The sequence below is a fragment of the Molossus molossus genome, unplaced genomic scaffold (assembly GCF_014108415.1).
Source record: "Molossus molossus isolate mMolMol1 unplaced genomic scaffold, mMolMol1.p scaffold_m16_p_20, whole genome shotgun sequence".
Taxonomy (NCBI): Eukaryota; Metazoa; Chordata; class Mammalia; order Chiroptera; family Molossidae; genus Molossus; species Molossus molossus.
The window spans coordinates 48,095,823-48,112,062 of NW_023425356.1; the positions used below are offsets into that span (position 1 = coordinate 48,095,823).

Below are 16,240 nucleotides of genomic sequence, written 5' to 3' on the forward strand. Positions count from 1 at the left end.
GGGTTACGGCTGCTAATCCAGGGAGCAAGTTCTGAGACCCCTAGTGCGGTCTCCTTTCCGCGCGGTGTGTGGGAGCTGTTCCCCGGCGCCTCGGCCCCTCCACCGACGTTCCGCGAGCCCCGGGTCGCTGGGTTTTCCCGGGACTCCTCGCCCCGCCGGCCCCAGCACCGCTCAGTAAAAGCCCTCGAGAAGCCCCCTTTCCAGGTATCTCCGCTTCCGACAGCCCCCGAAGTCTGCAGCACGGCTGAGAAGATAGCTCCGGATGAGTCTCATAGCCCAGTCACTCAGTGTTATATATCGCCCCAAACAGCGCTTAGAATCAGCAAGTCGGAGAAGAAAAAGGCTATTAGAAAAATGCAGGTTGACCATCAATCTTAGGAAAGAAACGGCAGTGCAGAAACATGGCTGCACACACGTGCGTGGATCTCACGAACATGAGGTTAAGGGAAAGAAGCCAGACAGAAAATACCCTTCGGTTCCATCTAAATTAAGTCTAAAACCAACAAAACGAATTAGTCTAATTAAACTAAGGCATTAAAATCAGAACAGTTTTCCCTGGGTGGGAAGGGAAATGACAGGAGCCTAGAGGGGGCTTTGGGGTTCAGATACCATTGCTTCTTGATTTGGACGCTGATTACCCGTGTGTTCACTTACTAGAAATTTCATCCAGCTGTAAACTTGTATTTGTGTAGTTTCTTTTGTATGTTATCCTAAACTAAAGGATATTTAAGTAGGCTCAGGGGGCTCTTTTCCAGAATAGAAATGTGACACTGACACATACAGTTGTCAAAATTCAGAGGAGAAACAAACATCTGTAACAAAAATACACACAAAATTTATAGAATTAAACTCCTAAGATCTGTGTATTTTATTGTATGTCGATTATAACTCGTTTAGGTGTCCAACTGAAAGCCTCTAATTATTTCGGTACTTAATTATCCTTTGTAGCACGTGAAAGCTTAATGCAATGATTTCCGAATGTGCTGGATTATGCACCTGGGGCAACTCTGCCGTACAGGCTAACATTGTGCAAGCAGAGCTGGAACAAGCTCCTGTATATTTCCTCTTTCTGACAAGTCAATGTGAAGTAAGTGTTACATAAACACTGGATTCGGATGATTCAAAATAAAATCAACTAGAAAAAAAAAAAAACAGAAAAAGACTGATATGGATTTGAGAACAAATGTTTATTACTGCTTAATGGGGCCAAAGGGGCAACACAAAGCATTGGAAACATCACTGGCTCACAAAAACGGTCACCTGTTACCTTCTGGGTTGCATTTGTTTACTTTACAAGGCTCCATTCACACATGAAAACAAGATACTAATCCAGTTCAAGTTCATAACAGTTATAAAAGTAAACGTTTGTTGGAACAATGTACAATAAATTGCACTTTTCTTAACAAGCATTACATTTACATTTATAGAGTGTACTATGCATAATACATGGAATTATGGAAACATCTAACTGGTCGGTTTATAGGGGAGAGAGGCTGTTCAGTTTCTTTTGTAGTCAGCACTGTTCGGGCTAATCAACTCCTTTATCCCGGAATCTGTTTTCATTAGAGAAACTATGGACAAAAATTATAGTTGGTCAAAATAGATGGTAGAGAATTTCTACTACCTCCTCTGCAAGGGAAAGGTAGGGGTTGAAAGAAAGGAAGTGAGGTGAACTGAGAAATGTTTTCCCCTCATTTGAATTAAGAATCCATATATTATGCAAAATACCAAAAATAGAGAAACTGATGTAAAAGGCTATTGGGACATCTTGGATTCTGGGACCATCTCCAGCTTTATTCTTGTGCTTTCGTGACGCCAGAGTCTTGATGCATTTATATCCTTATAACTCAGTTTCCTATATTTTATTTCCATATATAATATATAGTTATGTTACATTTCAGTGGAAAAGATTTTACATGTTAACTTACTGCCAATAAAAAAGGAACCTCAGATGTTCATTTTCTCTACTCAATGATCCTTTTTTCTTAAATATTTCAGAATACAACTGATGATAAACCTGGGATGGAGGTGGGGAGAATGGGACATGTTAAGATGTTTGTGTAGCTGGTAGCAAATTCATCTGGAGAGAAGCTGGGCGTGTTCTTTTAGATGAAGCTAAGGGAATACCTGACGCTGACTGTAATCACTACGCTACTCGTCACAGCTCCACTTTCTGGTCACAGCTCAAGGTCATCTCCTACTGAGGTGCAGTCCCCACCGAAGTCTTCATTTTGGTAGCTTTTGAAAGACAAGGAAATTCCTAAGGTAAAGGGCTTTGCCTTTATTGTATGGCAGCCAGTGTGAGAGAGGAAGGATGTTTTGGAGCAGTTCTAGTTCAGCATGACCATGAGCATGCTAATTTGAGGGCAACCATTTTATACCTGGGAGAGCCCCAGTAGGAAACAGGCCACTGAGCCATTACCTGGCTTCTGTATGTGATCACTAAGTGTGGATTCAGGTGCATGGTACCTGGGTATACAAAAGAGGCAGGGACACTCTATACAATTCAACACACACAAATCTAACAGTGTTCACATCAAACAACAGCTTGTCCATTCTCTCATTTATTTGTAACTGAAGCAAGAGAATCAGAGCTTTTTAAAGTGTTGTTTTTAAAAGTTATACAATAGAGTCATCTTGCTATGTATTAAAAGTGTTCTTTCCAAGAGAGATAAAATAAACAAGGTATTTCATTTTTTAAAAGCTCCTTTTTCCCTTAAAAGTAGTCCTGAAATCAGACACCCACCTTAGCAGAATAGTAAGTGATTTCAGCTAAAGAAAAAGAAAGCTCAGTCCCTTACATGTGGCTCACCCGCAGTAACTCATCAACCCTTTTAAGGACCCCTCACCTCTTGTGCCCCAAACTGTATATTCTCTTGTTTTTCTCACTCTAGCTAGGAAATTAAGCCACTAGTTATTAACTGGAAAACAGTTTAAGAAAATGGTGTAGGAATTTGAGAAAAATAAATAGTATAAAAGAATGAAAATGTTGAAGAAATGAAACAAGAGAAGGATGATTAACTATCCCAACATCAGTACAAAGACTGCTCTTCTCTTTCACTATGGAAGTTGAAGAAAGCCAATGAAAAAGAAACTGCTGACTGAATGGCCAGGAAAGGGGAAGGCAGGCATTGGTTGTAAGGAAATACAGGCCACAGGCCTGCATGGCATTCCATCAGTGTTTCTCATAGGCACTCATACAGAACATGGGGAACTGAGAGTGTTTCTTTGCATTAAATGATATGTAACTAAATAGAAACAAACTGAGCGTGGCCCAGGACGTGGGCAGCTAGCAGACATGCGAATTTCAGCATGGTTTCTTCCCACTTTAAAGAATGTGTTAAATAAGATTTTCAAGATATAAAAGGTAATGAATTGAATAATCAAATTGAAGTTCATGCCCTTAATTTACTTTGCAGAATTTAATGAAAAGAAAAATAATCACTTTCAGAATGTTGCAAGTGTTAGATTTCTGGAGGACTGTTTTATACAATGTGTTCTAGGGAAAGATGAAAAATATTCTAGAATATCTGAAAATTTCCTGGATATTTGGGCTGCTTAATCTCTTTCTAAAGGAATCAAGAGAAGACGATCAATTCTCATATTTCAAAATAAGTGAAATTAAAACTAGCAGTTAATGCTAGGATGCCTGAGTTTTAAACAATATGCGGTGAAGGACATGTGGTTTGGGATAATGCTATTATAACATGTTGTATGAATAATAATATCATATACCATATTTTAAATTTTCTTTCTATATTTACTATTGCTATTGACCCAAAGGCATTGCAGTGAAAAACAATTTAGACTTATGGTACCAAAACATACTCAGGTATGGTATGGAACTGGAAAAAAAAAACATTCTATAGATTACTCTTATGATCTTTTAAAAGAGTTGAAAGGAAATGCAAAAGACTGATTTATTAGATGTTTGGAATGTATAAATTGATTTATTAGATGTTTGGGTGATTTTGTTTAAAGAAAAAAAATGTAAGGGGCTATGAAACTGACCCAGGTTTATCACTAAGGACTGGACCTCGAGCCATTCTGTTTCTCCCTCAACTACTATGTAAGGAAAATTATTTCAGCATTCTGTGGAATGTGCCACTTTTTGGAAGTTAAAAAGAGCTATGTATAATAGAATTATAAGATTCACAAAACACAAGAGAACATCTGTAACTTAGCTGCCATTAGATAAGGCAACTTGTACACGGCTTCTTGGAATCAAAGCATAAAGGATCAGTCAAGATAACAAATTATACTAAATGATTTACAGAAACAAGTACCAAGATGCAACTCTCTAGCCATTGTATTTTACAAAAAAGAAAAAAGAGTAGGTTTTCTAAACCACCACATAGGGAATGTTCAAGTCAACACAGACACTTGAATGCTGGCTTGTTTTCATTTTTGGTAAAAGGAAATGAATGATGAAAGATATCAGGACCAAAAGAAAACAAAAATATTCTGTAAGACAGTATTGTTTGATGAATGTCACAAAGGATAACAGCGACCCTACGAGTTAGTTCTATGGGCTGTAGAGGACAGAAGCACTTATGTTGAAGGAACCTCACTTTTAGAGTCTAACGATCACTTAGAGAGGTGACGTGTGGTTGGGCTCCTGGAGTCCAGGAGGCCCTGACTTGGTCTTTCTCTCCAGGAGTGTGTTAGTTTCAGTTGCATCATATGGCACAGGTGAGAATCAACAGTTTAAGATCCTCTGCAAAGAATATGTTCAGCAAGGATGAGTCAGTAAATGTTACTGTACATACCTGACAGTAGTTGGGTTAGTGGAAAAAGACCAAAGGCCTCCAAATAGCTTAGAAAATGGGAAAGTTTGTTTTGCCCTTACCAGAGGATTTCCTGCAAGGACTATTGATATATACATGTTAAATATAATTGAAAAAAATATTTCTATCAACTTTCGAAACATAGCTTTCTTTACTTTTCCATGAGATGAGTATTTCTATAAAGGTTTCACATTCAATCAAAAATGTTACAGATGCATTTGCATCTTCATCTAGGGGCACCAAGGGCACATTTCTGGGGAGCTACAGAAATCAGGAGAAGCTGCCTAACATAAACTAAGATGATGTGAAGCTGACCTTGATTTCCCATTTCATAACTTTAACAAAGTTATAGCATATTAGTGTTTCCTTAGCAAGTATATGTCACCGTGAAAGGACACACTCTGTCCCTGGCTTTGTACCCCATTCTGAACACAGTGGCTGAAAGTGGGCCCGTCTAGGCTTCTCTGGTGAAAGTGGGCACAACCTGCAGTGCCCACTTCGACTCGACGCTGGCCAGCACTCACAACTGTGTTCATACTCAGGGACTCGCAGTTCCCGTGTGGAGTTCTCACAAGGACCTGTTACAATACCAGGGCCAAAGTGATTTCTTTCTTCTGGCATTTATCAAAATCTCAATTCCTTTTCTCTAGTGTGTCTTCTCAACAGCCTATCTTATCCTGTGGTTCTTGGCACTTCGCTTCCAGGTGCACCCAAAAGAAAAGGAAAGAAACTAACTTTCTCCGGAGACTGTTCAATCCCAGATCTGTCCACCCCCCCCCCCCCCCCCCCGCCCCAAACAGGTCATCACCGCCAGGAGACCACTCTCAGGAGAAAGCCCGACAGTGGTCCTGACCAGCCCCAGTGTGCTTTATCTGAATAAATCCTGAAAAGTTAAGAGTTCTAGGTTTCAAATTTTTTTCTGTGACAAATATCTTCCTATCACTTCAACCTTGGAATAAAAGACATCTCCATTCTTATGTTAAGAGAAAACAGTTAGGACTAGTTCTCAATGAAAAGCATGTAGTTCTGAATTACTGATTTCCAACCAGATAGCAGGCATGTGCAGTGATGTGCAGTACGAGGGCGGTCTGAGCACGGCCTTCCACGAAGCAGCTCGGACACAGGTATTCAACGTGATCCGGCAGTGTCAGTACCAGCCCTGGAAAGTGTCCGACAAGAAAGAGTTAGAGCCACTGAGAGAGCGGGCTTGCTTCTGGCCTCCTTGACTTTCCTTCTTCAAAGGGACACCTGGGAGCGTCCTCGGGGTCTCCGTCGCTTTGATCATTGTGCTCTTGTGCTGGGGTGAGGCGGGAACTATGTGCTCTCCTTGGGTGGCTGGGTGGCTTGTGGTGGCTGCAGGGGCTGGGTGCCCGTGGCCGTTTTGATTGAGTTCAGGGTTTTGCTAAACCAAGAGTTTTTTGCAGCTTGGATTTCATTCATAAGGGCCCCCCTCTGATGTTCAAGTTCCTAATTAAAGAAAGAAAATCGTCTGAGTTTTTATAAATGTTTTCTCTCTGCCAAAATAATCCAGTACAGTTTCTTGCACTCCCAGGTCTATGTGGCCAGAGTTTTCTCCCAGAAAGCCCAGGAGATTTACCTGGCTTCTTAATGCAAAAGGAAGGGGAAGGGGAAGGAAAAGAAAGGGAAGGAAAGAGTTTACAGTTAGAAGAATCTGTGCCTTCTCTCACAGTGAAATGAAACCTCATGTTCTTTTTATTCCCCCTGCAATTTAGGTTTAGGTTACAACCCGACCTAACATATTTAAAACTACAACCGACATAAACGTGTGGACGGACTGAATTCTTCCGGACAGAGTAAGCAGGAGGGAGTCTCGCTCCGAACACATGGCCTTTGCCCCGAGAACACGCACAGCGGTGCGGAGGCCAGTGCGGTGCAGGACGGAGCCGTGGCGGGACGTGGTGGTGGGCACGGGTCACTGCTAAGGAAATGGGGAACAGTCCACCAGAAGCCAGGGCTACGTTTCTAATTACGTTACCATCCGATATGGAAAGAGATGATGGGGAAAGGGGATTTGGCAAAATCAGGTAAAGAAGGAAAGAAGCTCCAAAAATAAGGGTGTCAGCCAAGTTCAACCATCAGGGGAGAAGAACAGAGGGAGTCTGGCCTTTCGTCTCAAAGTGACCAAGTTCAAGGAGAACAGACACGGACCTTTGGCAAAAAAATCCCAGGGTAAACTAAGAGCATATGTTTAAGTTCTCACAAGATATAATTTTAATTATTGTTATTCATTTAAATCTATGTATTTATACCAGTGTTTAAAAATGATGACATAACATCACACTATGCAGGACATATCCTTGGGCAGAAGAACGTATCACAACATGTATCGTAACTCCTAGGATTCGGAGCTAAATATGTATATCCCGAAGTCCCAGGATGTCCCACCACTAACTTGGTCTTTCCTTGAGCTTTGATCAAGTCACCAACCTGGATTTTGCACTTGGCCTCCACCAGCTGCAGTTTGGTCTGAGCCAGCTCCAGCTCCAGCTCCCTCAGCTGCTTCTTAAGTGAGTCCTTCTCATCATCTGAGTCAACTCCCTGGTCCTCTCTGCGGATGGCTGCAGGCTTCACAGCGCCCTCCTTGCTGAAAATGTCACTGCAGTGTTTACACGCCATCATCTTGCCCTGAAACACCCCAAAGAGACGCCCACGTCACGCTGTACTCCACAGCATACGTCACGCACTGAAACAACACGGGTTGCAGTTTTACTTAGATGCTGTTTGGTGCCTATTTCCGAAGGTAATTTTTTCCCTTGTGCTACAAACAAAACGGTTCTAGGCAGCACAAACCCCAACTGTCCAAGACAGGTGCCCTTTTCCTCCAAGTATCTCTAGAGAGACTGGGAGTCGACAGCGGTAAGTGTCTCCGGCATCCGTTCTAGACATGCCGTCCCAGCATCCCTCTTACTAGCTCCAAGCCGCGTCCGGCAAGCTGTGTGCGCAGTGTCACTCGCTCCTAGAGCTCCTGCGTGGTCAGGTACCGTTTTCACCCCCGTTTTATAAATGAAGAAACTCGTTGCCTAGAGTAGACTGAGGTCATTACGACTAACCTAAATCTACCTTTGCAACAAATAAAGTGTATGTCCTTTTGTTCAGCTTTAAACAAAGATGATCATTATTGTTCAAGGTAATAAAAGTAAGTCGGACCTGGACTGCCAGTCACAGCGTAATCAGCACCAGACACCAGCAACTCTCTTCAAGACAAGGGTGCTATTGTTTGCTTAAAATATCTCCAAAAATAGCTTAGAAAAAAAGGATATCACATAATCTGTTTCAACATCCTACTGTTACAGTACCCTCTCTTCACCCCCCCCCCCACGCGCACTCAGCAGCAGCTCCGCCCATGTCATTGTGGCCTGAGGACTTGGGTACCATCTTTTCAGTCGCTTCTCCTTCATTCCATACCCAGCTGCTCATTCAATTCTTCCTCTGACATGTCCACGCTCTCCCTAACCCAGGCCTGAATCCCTACAAATCACCTCCTCTGCCCCCCGATTTCTGTCGTGCCCACCCACACTGCGCTCATGTTCCTGCCTGGTCCACAGTCCCTGGACACTGAAGACAGCGTGTAGCTCTCTTCTAGCCAGTGCCGCAGACGGGCACACGGCAAGTACAGGTGGTGTGTTTACCGTTGACCCAATAAAATGTCAGAGTGGCGGCTTTTGATCTGGGTCTTAAGTGGATACAAGCTGACCAAGCTGGGAAGAGTTTCACTAGCCTGGGCCTGACAGAGGACTAGGTTGACCTCAGCGCGGGAGGAGGACAGTTCGGCAGCGAGAGCCCCGTGTGTACAGAGAGGGCCCCTCCGCGGACCTGCAGGGACGGGGCTCGGGCAGAGGCCGCGCTGCGCCAGGGAGAGGAGCGCAGGGGGACGAGCTGTCCGCCGCCACTCTGTAAAGGTCCCGAAGCAGAAGGCTCGTGAACCCGACTCTGCCTGTAGCAAATCCACTCCCCACGTCACCTAACCCTGGGCTCCGTGTCAGAGCAGAGCGCGGAGCCTCCCGGAGCAGCCACGCGGACATGAGAGAGACCGAGACTCCCGCAGCGTCCATCTCCTGCCTCAGTAACAGATCCCCGACGTTCTGGGCTGGAAAATGCCCGGTTAAATGTGCCATTTTCTAGACTCCCTTGAAGCTAGGCGTAGCCATGAAATTCAGTAGGAGCTGTATGGGACTTCTAAGAGGGCTACTTGGAGAGAGCTCACCCAATTGGAGGGGGCTTGTACCCTTGCATCTTTGGCCTAAAACTGCACCGTGGAATGTGGGTGTGATGGCAGGAACTCCAGTGGACAGGTCTGGCTTCTAGGTGACCCTGAGGCTGGAAGCCCAGGCTGAGGTGCGGGTCACGAAAGCCTGGGTCACTGATAAAACCAGGGGTGTTTCTAGTCCTAGACTTCTTTTACATGAGATGATCAATAACCTCTGTGTTTCAGCCAATGCTATTTGGGGTTTTCTACATGTGGCCCATCTAATTCTAAAAATGCATAGAGGGATAGAGTCACATTTCTATTGGGAAAGCTCGCTCTGCTCCCGTGTAGAGCAGCGGCTGGAAGGGGATGGCGACAGAGGAAGGTCGTCACAGGAGGATGAAAAGTCAGGAGCTGGTCAGCACATCATGCCAAGTCAGAGCTGAAGAAGCGGGACTGGAGAGAGGTGTATACAATGCTAAGGGACGGGCTGTCCAGTCTGACTCCTGTGTTCAAATCCTGCCACTGCTGCTCACCAGCTATGTGACCCCACGGAGACAATGACCTGATTTGGAAAGCATGATCACTCGAAAGGAGATACAAGAAACTGGCAAGAAGATTATAGAGTCAATCTTCTCGGGTAGTTAGGAGGGTTATACAGGTGATACGGGTAAGGCCTCGTAGGAGTACCACACGGTGTTTACTAAGTGTTACTTGCTCTTGATTCTGGCTAAAACAAGTTCAGGTGCCTCTCTCTGAATGCCATGGCCTTCCATCAGGTGACCCCACCTGTTACCCAGTAATCTCTTCCCTTCCTTAACACACACCCTAATCACAGCGGTCTCCTTGAAGAAATACTGAAATGCTCACTCCTGTTTCTGGGTCTTCACTCACACCGTTTCTTCCAGAATGTCCTTTTAAAATCCTCCTAACTGAATTCTACCTGTCCTGCTTTATCCGACCAGATCTAAAGTCATCTTTGGTCCATAGTTCTCACGATGTTGCTCTCTCCACAACCCACCGTCAGCGTCATCCAACTCAGCACTTACTTCTGTGCTTTTGAATTATTTCTTCAATTGTTCACGTGCATCTGCATATAATTTGTTCCTGTAGGAAAATTCTAAGCTCTTTGTCATGTATAATTTATGTAAAAAACAAATATCTAATAACTGTGCACAAGGTAGATGCTCAGTAAAACCTTCATTGAGTGATCAATATAAATCCTTGTTTCATTATTTCCACAAAGATTTTAGTTCAGGATAGTTAACCTTATCCTTTTAGGCCCTTCATCAGTTGGGTCTTGGTCACTGGCCTACCAGGTACAAAGAGGGATGAAGACTAAGGGGAGGTATAAAGGAAGAGCAGACAGGGAAGACATGAACCCTAAATTAGCAGGTTGTGGGGGAGACTACCAACTCTGTACTCACTAAGAATCTCAGTCTGGTGCTTTATAATATGAAATAAGAAAAACACACTTTTAGAATACAAAGTCAGAACAAGGTTCATATTTTCATTTCTCATATCTCAGATTTTCAGGTTGGAACTTATACAAATATGCATTTATCGTGTGCCAATACCTCGCTAAGCAGTTTTTATTCATTTTCTTATTTAGTCTTCAAACTATAGGCTGAAATCCCTAGAATGCATAGAAATTACTGGTATTGAACCTGAATCTATTCAAGTAGAATTACGTCAGGTCTCCAGAACACTGGACGAAGAGTTGGCTGTGCCAACATTGCTTTTCATTATCAATCCATTTGGTTTCCTATTGTTTCGTTTCCACAGAATAAGCACTTGTTTTCAAGTAATATGAGTTTTACCACCAGGGGGCGGCATAGGAATAAATGCTACAAGTTTTCTTCAAAAACAAACCTAAAAAATTGGTGTTAGAACCCCGGGTGTTTTCCAGCCACGTTCTAGCCCACCCACGCTGGTTACTGTTCAGAGAGTGATGGGTGACACTGCGGGTCGCACACTGAGCGTCGCTTCGGTTCCCTCACTGCTGGGATGTGGGCTGCCAAGGGTTCCCGTTTCCACCAGAAAGCCAGGGACCTCCTGTGACAACCCTGAAACCCACCACCTGCCCGACAGCCTGTAAGACTTTTGGGGATATCACCTTTCAGCTGCAGGGAACAGGACCACTACCCCCCGAAACCCAGTCAGAAGAGAGACACTATTCTCCGTAATTCCGGGACCCTTTCCGACGAAGGGGCGGGTGATGGTACAAGCCACCGGCCTGGGGCAGCATCAGGGTTGGGCTCCTCCTGTCGGGTCCCAAGGCCTGAGTGTAAAAGACATTCTGTCACAGAATTACTCCACTTTCCTCACCTTCACCGCCTCCAGTTCCTCCTTGCTGGCTGCTTGCTGCTTCTCCAGTCTGGTGCTTAACTGGGAACAGATCTAAAGGAAAGAATAAACAGTGTCCTTCCTGGACGACAGAAGGAGCCTTCCAGCATCCACAGCTCGATCGACTCCCGTGTCACCGCACCCGACGCTGGCGGCACGTGCGCATGCGTGCAGCTCGGGCATCTCCGCAGGGAGCACAAGGCCTGGGGTCCCCTGTGCAGAGCACTGGCTTCATCAGCAGAAGAAAACACACGGGGCAGATCTGAGTTCTTTCTGTCACCAGCCTCCGTGACTGGTGGCAGTGAGTGCCTGTCCTCGCTCTGTAGAATCTTTGCTGAGTGTCTACTTTGTGCAAGGTTCTGTCTACACTGAGAACCGATGAAAAGAAGTCTGAACCAGAAGTGTCTCCTGTCTGCAGCCACAGAAAGAGTCTCTGTTTTCAATGACAAAAGGTTCCTTAAGAAGTGGCAGAGTGAATAAAACTACAAAAAGATTAAATGACCAGAAAGTAATAAAGACTCAAACTCTCATCAGGTGGTTTGGCAACACAGCAGAAAATGAAAGGCCTGGGGGTCCAGCCCCACTACCTGCAGCGTGTCCTTGGGCACACTCCCTCCTCTGCCTGGGCGTCAGTGTCCGCGACCAGACAGGTCTGCGGTGAACGCCCGCCGGAAGGTGTGCGCGACAGGCTGCGGAGAAGCCTGGCTGACAAGTGCTCATTAAACAGCCTCGGTCTTACTGTTTCTGAAATAAAGTACCAACAAGCACTACAACAGACAGACATATGAGCTTTAAGAAGTCAAAAAGAAAAACTGCTTAAAAAAATATTGAAAGTTCAACTCTTACTGAACTTGAGTGAATTTTGAATCTTTTATTTTTGAGAAATGAAATGAGAGTTAGGGGATGTCTAATTTTCAAGTGCGATTTGGACGAACAACATAAAAGGCACTGAAGAGAAGCCCAGTCTGCTCACAAGCAGCCCCAGAGGCCAGGGCCACCCTGGGGTCCGGTCTGTCATTTGCCCAGATCCCAGCCTGGATTTACGGGCCTGCGTTAGCAGCCGATACAAAGAAGTGACCGCCCTAATCTGAAGCTGTACTTCCTTTCAAGTAAACCAAACCTGAAATAGACCAATGACGGCCAATTCCAACTATAGAACGCATCGTGTTTTCTGTCCTAATTATCTTCAAGCAGATGGGTCTGTTGCCTTTTACACTACTTGACGTGCTTGCCAGATGATCCTCAGGAAGAGTCCCAAGGACTGCTATTTGCAGAGGGCGGCATATGGCCCACGGTGGTGACAGAAACACGCTCACAGTGATGGCGAGTTCCACAGCACACGGCCTTACTGTTCCTTGTCCTGGTTAATGTCAACCACCCTCTCCTCCTACCCAAATCCAACACCTCAGGACCACGTTCCATGTTTTCCCTTGCTCTAGCATGGGACAGACGTCTTCCCTGTCCCTCGTCTTCATTTTCGTCACTGCCGGTTTTAGTCAGGGTCCCATTTTGTCCCACCTGGACCCCGTGCTTTGCCTCTTAGTGGTCTGTCTCTCCCGTGGATCCCCACTTGGGTCCACATTTCTCACTGGGACACAGCAGTGCTGAAAAGAGGTCCCAGATCACGCTGATTCCTGCCCAATGTTCCACGACAGACAGGATGAAATCCACACTGCTCAGCGGTCCCCGAAGACCCTCCTTGAACTGGGCCCCAGCTCACCTATGCTCCCCGTGTGCTTGATCCTCTCGCCACACCAAACTGTCTGCCCACTCACCTACCTCCGCGCCTTCGCACGTGCTGTTCCTCGGCCCTGTCCTCTCCCTCTCCACACGCCCACTCACCTGGCCTTTCCGGCCCAGCTCACACCCCCTTCTCCAGGAAGGGGTTCCCCATTTCCCAAACACAGTGTCGTCTCCCTTTCGACGCCACATAGCCATGTGGGAAAACAAGTTCCCACATTCTGTACTGTGACAGCAACGGACACACTGATCCCCCAGCTACTGCCACTCGATACAATCTCTACACTTTAGTCCTCGGCAGAGAGGCGAATGTTACCAGTGTCCTATCGGAAATGGGCTTCTGAGTAGGGCAGAGCCAGGACGCCCTGGTAACAGCCAGGTTTCCTGTTCCTCTCAAGCTATCCAACACTGCGAACCAACAACAGATTGTTTTGCTCAAATAAACCTCCTATTACCAGCAAGTCTGTCCAACCATTGCCAGTTTCAGGAGAGAATAAACCACCGACTTCAGTGAATGCAGCACAGTCATGGTTCTGGAAGCGCTAAAAACAAAATATATTTCCCCAAAGAACAACAACAACTGCTGCTTCTACAGCGACAGCCACACGCGCACGGTACCTGTTTGTACTCGGCAATGATAGCTGTGGTCTTCTTTATTTCGTATTCTGCCTTCTCGAGCTGTTTCCTGAAGACTTCTTTAAGCTGGAAAGAGCAAGAATGAGAAACGTCAAGACTCAGTCAAAATCATTATTAATTCTCACAAACATCTAGATTCAGGTCTGCCTGAACCACAGCCAGTGACAAAGCAAACACTGTCACTACATAAATTTTCCTCATTGAAGCCGCATCTTGATCATGTGAAAAACCTGGTCATCTCCTGAGACAGAAATTTCACTTTTTTCCTGTAACGTGTAAAACATGGGAGCAACCCAGATTTATAAAACGCTACTTACGTTACAACCTATCGTTAACTGCCGATTCAGAAGCGACCTTTATCCTTATGAGAGCCTGGAACAAAACATCAAGGCATCGTGGCATGTACCCTTGGTGCTATATAATCAGTCACTGAGAAAACATTTTAGGTCCTCCTATTCAGTCCCCGACTGTCACGCTGTCCCCTCGCAGATGGTGGGAACAAAAGGCTGTGGGATTGGAGTCAGAAAAAGGTGGAGGAAGATGAGAGCCCTTGAGGTCAGGAGATTCAGGGACAAAGAAACAGTGACTTCAGAAGGAGCTAAGGTGACCTGTGCAGGAGGCACCTGCTATAGTCCCAGCATTACGAACACTCGACTTAACACCAGTGATTTCTGCAGTCCAGCAGCTCTGGAAGTCTAGGTGCAGGTGCCACCAGGCAGAGGGAAAGAATTCAGTTCTTCCAAGTTGTTGACCAAACAAGCAAAGAAAACTCTGGTTGTGCCTGATCCTTCACTGGGGATGCTGCAATAATTCATCTGTGTATTCCGACCATGCACTTAAAGATTAATCTTGCTGACTCACAAATGAATGCAACTGATAATCAGGGTCATGTCACCAGGAGATTTCTGAATTTCTTCATACTTGCTACATTCTAACATTCTGAAAGCAATGTGTAGCTTACTCTGCTTTGAACTTGTTCCAGTGTTACACGACGTCAAGATAAAAACCACAGCCTCCCGCTGGACTGGGGCCCGCTGACCTCAGGGCCGACTTCGATGGCTGAGAGGACTTCACTCTTACTCCTCTGAGCCAGTTTCCCTCATCTAACAGATCTCATGAGAACTGTGATGATTGCCACAGGACACACACACGGAGGAAGCATGGATTAAATGCACTTGCCAATAGCTTCACCTTTACCCCCAAAAGGCAGGAGGCAAAAAAAAAAAAAAAAAAGACAATACCCATTAAAAGGCCTACATCAAACTGGATAATCAGCACCTGGAAATTTTCGAGAATGTTAGAAAATCTTGGTCCACAGTAAATGCCAAGAGTCATTTTTTGCATTTAGGAGAAAGAGAGAGAAACATCAATGTGTCTGAGACACATCAACTGGTTGCCACCCACAGGACCCCAACCAGGGCCGGGGGCAAACTGCAACCGAGGTACATGCCCTTAGCGGGAACCAAACCCGGGACGCTCTAACCACTGAGAAAAACCGGCCAGGGCAATGCCAAAAGTCATTTTATCATTTTCCAAAAAATAAAAAATCATGCAATACTTTTTATAAACCCCAAGTTGCTAAATGATACATCCCTTCATTAGTAACTTGACTGGACATTTCTCTGCTTGGTCTTTGAAAGGCTTTGTGTTCTATTTTATATTCAGTATTTTTGATGTCTCAAAATGAAACTCATGGAAGTAAATGAGTTGATCAGCCTGGCTGGGACCAATAGGGACGGAGGACACGGGCAGCAGCCTCTGCTCGTCAGAGAAGCCATGAGTGTCCACCCTTGGGCAGAGGCCTCTCCTGTCACCTGCCCAGACCCTCCCTTCAATGGAGGCATCTTCCAGCTGAGCAGCCTCCTAACTCGTGGAAGACTGTACGGTGCTGACTCGAGGCTGGTTCCCAGTGGGGTCCTCTTCCCCGGGAATAAGGCTTGGGAGCTCCCCGGTGACAGGGAGGCAGGAGTCAGGACCGTGACGTGTGACCGACGGAGCCAACTCCCAGCAGAGGTCTCCGTGGGCTCAGTTACAATCCCCATGAACTACTTCGGAGAGGACAGGGAATCTGCAGATCCGCCAAAGCTCTCGGAACACCACCCCGTCACTACACTTAGAACTGAACGGGCTACAAAGGCGAGTCCTAAGAGCTGCCTCCCCTTCTAGCCCCTGCGGAGGGAAGGCCGAGACTCCTGCTGCTCACTGGACTGCTGCACGTCACCTCCGATGTAGAATACAACGTTTCTCGTTCCCGGTGTGCATCAGCCGCAGACACCTGGCCGCACCTGTGAAGGACAGCCAGCCCCCCCTTACCTGGGCGGCCTCCTCCTCCTGCTTCCGCTTCTCTCCCTCGGTCTCCAGCAGCCGCTGCTTGGTCAGGAGCAGCTCCTTATTCAGCACGTCCGCCTTGTCTTCCGCCTGCAAATCAGAGGCGTCACAGGCACCGAGCGGGGAGGGGTGTGCCTCCATGCCGGCACCCGCTGTCCCCCCCACCTCGAGCCACTCTTGCCCTCCTTGCTGACCA

At 45.9% G+C, this 16,240-nt stretch overlaps 1 protein-coding gene across 16 annotated transcripts in view; it reads right to left on the minus strand.

The window, feature by feature from the left end:
* Positions 1 to 5,586: 5,586 nt before the first annotated feature.
* Positions 5,587 to 16,240, minus strand: part of RABGAP1L (RAB GTPase activating protein 1 like) — a 460,914-nt gene continuing 450,260 nt past the window's right edge. For 10 of the 16 annotated variants that reach the window (XM_036273775.1, XM_036273790.1, XM_036273788.1 and 7 more), the window contains 5 exons: positions 16,030 to 16,134; positions 13,699 to 13,782; positions 11,323 to 11,394; positions 7,236 to 7,433; positions 5,587 to 6,254 (listed from right to left, as the gene is read on the minus strand). In XM_036273775.1, the coding sequence (XP_036129668.1) occupies positions 6,102 to 6,254; positions 7,236 to 7,433; positions 11,323 to 11,394; positions 13,699 to 13,782; positions 16,030 to 16,134 (612 nt within the window). In that variant the 3' untranslated portion in view covers positions 5,587 to 6,101. The remainder of the gene's footprint in view (positions 6,255 to 7,235; positions 7,434 to 11,322; positions 11,395 to 13,698; positions 13,783 to 16,029; positions 16,135 to 16,240) is intronic. The other 6 variants (XM_036273798.1, XM_036273804.1, XM_036273802.1 and 3 more) reach the window with 1 other exon arrangement.